Source organism: Chaetura pelagica, unplaced genomic scaffold (assembly GCF_000747805.2).
Source record: "Chaetura pelagica isolate M959 unplaced genomic scaffold, ChaPel_1.0 scaffold115, whole genome shotgun sequence".
Classification (NCBI taxonomy): Eukaryota; Metazoa; Chordata; class Aves; order Apodiformes; family Apodidae; genus Chaetura; species Chaetura pelagica.
The window spans coordinates 6144169-6150696 of NW_009953761.1; the positions used below are offsets into that span (position 1 = coordinate 6144169).

Sequence of the window (6528 nt, forward strand, 5' to 3'; positions counted from 1 at the left end):
AATGCCCAATATGTCAATAACACAAAGGGAAATGAAGCATCTTACATAAAATACTTTTTTTTTTTTTCCAGATGTTTGATCTTAGCATAGAAGTACGTATTTGTTCCTGAACTTACTTTTCCTGTGATCTACTTCTTAAATTAAGCTAATTTGTTCAGGATATTCTTCATTCATCCTCAACTGAATTTTGCTAATTTCTTCTATATCTATTTTAGAGGTACGGAAGTTTTATAGCTACATCTCCAAAGAAAGCTCAATATGAAATTCTCTATCTCTTCAAACCCTAATCCTCAGCTTCAAAATGGAAAAGCTTATAGGGTATTTTAATTGCCAGCACCATGATTATTTTGGATTAGATGATCGCCATAGATCCCTTCCAACTAAAATAGCCCATCCTACTCTGTTGTAATGGATTAAGAAGAGTCTGTCCTTTTTAATAGGTTAGATTTCTTGTTAAGTGCTTCCCATACCTAACTTGCTAGACTACATGGGAATTTTCTTAACCAAGCACAGACTTTGCATAATTCTGGCAATATTTCTGAGAAAGCTATCAGGAATTTATTTTTCTCTAACTTCCACTTTATGCCTTCAGGACATCTCTTCTAGTTCTCCTATTATGCTACTGGCTTCTTCAGGGACAAAACTGATGTTTCATACTATAGAGATACCATGCTGGTGGGCTGTAACATATCTCTCACAAACACACTGACTTGGAAGAAAAAAGCCTGCAACAAAATCAAATAGAATCATCTCACCAACAAAATACCTGGCCTTACAAAAACATTAGTAGCGATATTGAAAGGTTACAGACAACCTATGTTGTCCAGACTAGGCCTAAAGCTAAGCTGTAAACACTTTGATTGCAGCTGGTCTACTGAAGAGGAAACTGACCCTAATGCAGCAAGAACTGGTTTATTCACTTGGCTTCAGGGTTGCTCGACATCTTTTATTTAAGAGTATGAGATTAATCATGAAGAATGTCTGCTGAGTCCCCCTGCCTTTGTACATAGCAAAGTAGTCTTCCAGCTAGGTAATAACCTAACCATGCCTCCTGAGGAAATTTCAACCTGCTTCTTTATCTGGTGGTATTTCTGCTTCCAGGTTAGTCTCAGTGCCAAGCATGTATGACCATCATCTGGCAGGGAGGGATTTATAGAAGTGAAAGAATGTTTTTTTTCTGCTTTAATTAAGTAGCTTTGTGTCACAAGGCCTTCTTATGAGGGAGGCAGCCAGTGAAGCTGGCTGCAGGGTTTGAAATAAATAGTGAGAAATGGAATTTGGCAAAAATATGACCAGAAACCACTTTTCATTTCCTATGAATCTCAGTACTGAAATAAGACAACTTTTTTGGTTCTGTGGTTGCGTATACAAAAACATTCACAGTGCTAATGCATACACAGGCGTGACAGATATTTTTTTTCTAAGATACTCTCATGTGAAAAATCATTTAAACTGAAATGGTTAACATTTCTACAATAACTACTCTTCACTAAGTTAAGAAACTTATACAGAGTGTAAAACCTGACAGTAAGCATTTTTCTACTCATTCTGTTCACTGCAAATGAATCCCTTAATCGGACAGTTCATGTTATTTGGTTTTTGAGAGGGGAAAAAGAAAGCTGCATTTTTCAAAAATAAATGCTAAAGACTAGACAGAATTTATGCAAAGTTTAAAGTTTAAGGTAGTGCAGTTAAATTACTTCTGTGATTTGGTTTTGTTTGTTTAAAGAATACTCTAAAGGATATTGACATTTTTGCTACAAATTTATCGAGCTTATCTTCAGGAACTGGAAAAGTCTGCAAATCCTTCTCAAGCTGTTGGAGTTGCCTCTCCATATGCTTCAGGCTCTTTTCCAGGTTTTCCGCTGAGACTAAAATACAGAACATTCATTCTGTTAACACCTTAAACAAGAAACATTGTTTGTAAAACACTTGAGTTAAAACCTTACTAAATCAGCAGACCATGTTTTTAATTCTAAAATAAAAGCACACTGCACAAATTATGATACCAGATGAGGGGTTTGCTCTAAAGTGTTCAGTTTCCTTCTCATACATGTTTGCCTTATTCTCATCAGATGTGTGCTGTTTGAACACTGCATTTTGTTTTATTTTTATGCCTAAGGTTTTGCACTGCAATTAGCAGTCTTTTCAACATAACTGGAGATATACATATGCTAGTCTGTCTCTTCTGATTAACCAAAGGACAAGTTTTTGAAGCCATTCCAAGAACCACAAAGCTTTCTTCAATCTCATTCTGTTAGAAAATATGAACATTTGTATGGAAGATCATGAGGAAAATTAGATCCTCAAAACATACAGAAAATGGCGCTATTTAACAGCTATGTATGACACCTAAGACTAAATTCCCCAGTTTGAAAGCATGGTGCCTGGTAAAAAATCACAGCTGAATTTGTTGTGCAAAAGTGCTTGCCAAGCTGGAAGAACGTGCAAGCACTTGAGAGTGTGTGGCACAGAAAAACAGGGACTTAAGAAAAATAATGGAGTAGACAGAAAACATCAGGGATTTATAGAAGGATGAAGAAAACCTGCAAATTATCTTTATCAGAAAAAGAGAAATACAACTTCCAACCATTCACAGCAATGCATGGATGTTGAACAGTTGATCTGCAAATAGTTGATTAAAATATCAAGACCCTAAGAGTAACCTGAGAATAACTCATGCTAGCATATATTCTATATTGGATTGATATTATGGAAATAAGCTTTTTGTTTATGAAGTAAATTTAACATTTAATTAACTTTTTTCAGAATAATAGATATATATGAGAACTCTGAATTTTAGACTAATGACTTGTTATTTTTAATTTTCATCATCTATTTCATTCATAATATACTGTATCAATAAAGATAACACTTCACCTAAAAAAACTTGGCCCTATGATGTTACTAAGATCTGCAGTGGATCCATGAGTAAGAATTATGCAATAGAAAATATAAGATACACACACTGAACACATCTTTCTCTCATAAAAGCCTGACAGAGTCTCTAAACAATATAACTATAATGTTGCATACCAACTACAACCCCATTCTTAGCAGAAAGGTTAACACAACTATAAAATGATCAATGGCAACTTGTTAAAATCCTAATGTAACCTAAAAAAAAGACAAACAACAAACAACAATCCAACAATCCAACTCAAACAACTTGGACAGAATCAAATTTTCCAAAAAGGACTAAGGGAATATAAATATGTTCTTATTATAGATTACAACTCATAAGTTGGTTTATAATCACATTTTTAAATCCTCAGTTTAGTTAAAAACACAGTTATCCAACTATATGTTAGACTTCGCAGATTTTCACCCAGCATTTTGTAAACCCATATGATCACCAGGTAGGTCAGCTGGTTTCAGTAGTTAGGAGACAGCCTTATTTGGGAAGCAGAGCTAAAATTAGAAGCTGACAATGTTGACTGCAAATGTGTTTCAGTCTTCCCAGGTTCCAGAAACAAACCAGATGTTAATGTAAAGTCATACTTCTGCTGTCCTAAGAAGCCTTTAAGGGTAGGCAAACACAATTTTAAGACACTGATATACTTAGAAAGCTGCTAAGAGAAACAAAAATAAACCTTGTGCCTAATCTGTTGACAAGACTCTTCACAGTATAGTTTGTCTTGCATAAAAAGAGTTCACAGCATAAAATTAAAGCAACATACTTAGAAAATGTTAGAATGCTCAGACTCAGCAAGCATATAGGTTTAAAAAAAACACCCAAAAACCAAACAAAAAAACCCAACTCAATAAAAACATCTATACCAATTGCAGATAGCAGCTGGGTAAGAGTTACATTCTTTTACCCAGATAAAAAAAATCAACATCAGTGCCTAAAGCTGATTAACAGGTTGTAGACATACATTTTCAGAACCATGCTTCCAGCAAAGCCAATTTTTTATTTCTATTCCTTCAATGCTTTTGACCCTGAACAGGTGCATATTTGATCAAGAATCTTTACATCTCTCTCTTGCTCTGAAGGTGTGTCTTTCTTCCCACTGTCATGATCTTCAGTTTTTCCTGAATATAAAATTCAGCTTTCCTTTAATTTCAGCGGTGCACAATTATTAGATATGTTTTCCTTCTGTTTTTGGTGACAGCCTCAAGCAGAAACTGTCTCACAATATGCTGGTATTGGTCTGCTACAATTGTCTTCGCAACACCCAGTTTTGCGAAAGTAGATGGAAAATATCAAATCCGTAAATACAAGCATCACCTAAACAAAAAGGTCACATGAAATACCTGAGAACCTTCCCTTGTGCCCCTCTAGAAGACATGGTATAAAATATGAAGGGATACTGAAAAAGGGCAGAAGAGAAAAAAAATATAATCTCTAAATTTGACCCTTTATCCTGGGGGGATTCAGATATAAATGCAAACCAATCTAAAGTAAGCAACTCATAGCACAGATTGGAAACAAAGACTGGACTTTTGAATGCTAGTGAGCTCACAAAACCAAGTTGTTCATTCAATACAATGCATGACTGCCTGAGTGGTCTTCTCTTACACCCACTGAACTCTGCTACTGCTTTTTCAAAAAGGCTCCTGATACTTTTACTGGCAATAATTAGACTTCCTCACCCTCTGCTTTTCAGGGTTAAAATAACTTTGTTCTTAAAGTTTTCTTTCTTAATTCAGGTATTCTAATGTCGTGATTATTCCAGAAGCCTCTTCACCTGCTTCTGTTTTAAAACCTTTCTGCATAGTATTTCAGGTGATGAGTCATAAGCCATTTTAATGTTTACATTAGTATTTCTACAGTTCTACTGGAAATACTTTAGCTGATTATCTTACAGTAAAATATCCTTTTTTCTTGACTAAAACTCTTATTACAGTATTAAAATGCATTAACTTGTACTTTATAGTATTGATTTTCATTTCTGTTACTCAGCTTCCTCAAGATCATTCAGTGACTCAATCTCCCTCTTGGCTGGCAAAGCTGTCTAGCCCATTCTCAGATATGCTCATTGGTTCAATAGAAAAATTTTTCTATTTTGCCATATTCCTTGCAGAGAGAGAGAGTACTTTGTGATTCCTTACTTTCTGTTCTAATGAATATTCTCCAATTTTACATAATATCAAATGCTCTCCTGAAGACAATTTCATGTGTAAAAAAGTCAACAGAAATTAATAGTCAAAACTAGCAGATTACAACCAATAAATTCATTTCCATTTTATGCTACTCTTATTAACCTCCACATGTTTGATGATTCTTTTCCCTAAAAAATTTTGTATCATTAAGGTCAGATAAAGAGATGTGTAAATGCCCAAAACTTTCTTTCCTCTGAAGTTTCATTATTACAGCCAAGGCAAAATCTGGTAAAAAACATTCTTACTACACTTCTAGTTCCATATCTCAGTTATCTCAGAATGCAGAAATGGAAAGTGGTATTTACAATATGAGGATATGGTACTACGATTTTTCCTTACAACAAATTTCTATGGAAACATTTTGGTTCCCTCTCCCCCAGCCCCAGATCATTATTTTTGTTTAAAATTAAAGCAATATTTCATCTAGTTTTCAGACTGTATCTGTTTTATCTTAAATCCTAGAAATAATTCTCCAAAGCAAAGCAATACTACTTGTGTGCTCTCTCATTTCCATTGCTGTCAACCTTCTTGCTTTTTGCAATAGTTATTTCAGATATTTCAGAAATCCTACATGCTGCCCAACCTGTATGACAGTTTTCTTGGATGGCTGCAATCTCCATATCAAAAGAATCTTCCTCTTGCTTACAGATATTTTGCTTCACTTGTGCTATCCTGGCCGACAGGAGAAGCTAATCTCTAGCATGATGCCATATTGTTAAAATAAAAATCTGAAAAGATACTATTGCTTTTGTTATTTAAACTTCATTATGGACTGATGGACAGTTTATTGAATAATTCTCTAAAACTGGCAATGTATTATTGATGTTGCATTTAAAAGTAAAGTTCTGTGGCAAAATATAGCCTAACCTCCCCCCAAAAAATAACAACAAAAACCCCTTTGTATTGTCAGATCCTTTAGAGCACTAACAAAGAAATATTTCAGAGGCAAAATATTAGGAGGTTTCTGTAAACACCAGCAAAGGCCTGAAATATCCATTAACAGTGAAATAAGATCTAGTTGGATATACTCACTCAGTGTCACAGAAGGCTGAAAACACAATATTTATGCTTTATTTCTCCCAAGATTATGTTTTCTCTTGTCTTCAACAGGCAACTTCTGGCTTTCTTGCCCTTTTTTTTTTTTTTTTTTTTTAACTGCATGTGTGCCTATCAGGTTTATACAATACTCTTGTTGAAATCATTTTTTCCCCAAACGTCTGACAATGCCATGGCCTCTTCAGCTCTCAGACATTCCCTTCTGCAGCCAAAGCAAACTCCAGTTGCATAAACAAAAGAAGCAGCTCTCTGAGAAGGATTTCATTGATTTTCTCCTATTTTTAATCCAAATATGAGCACACTAATGTAGTATAATCGATAAACAATACATAAGCATTTTTGTACCCAGCTCCCTAGTAATAATAG

At 34.7% G+C, this 6528-nt stretch overlaps 1 protein-coding gene across 1 annotated transcript in view; it reads right to left on the reverse strand.

Annotated features, from left to right (window-relative positions):
• The window catches only part of DIAPH3 (diaphanous-related formin 3), a 128769-nt gene that overhangs the window by 7853 nt on the left and 114388 nt on the right, over positions 1 to 6528 (reverse strand). Inside the window, exon 21 of the mRNA XM_010000881.1 lies at positions 1701 to 1871. Coding sequence (XP_009999183.1) covers positions 1701 to 1871 — 171 coding nt within the window. The remainder of the gene's footprint in view (positions 1 to 1700; positions 1872 to 6528) is intronic.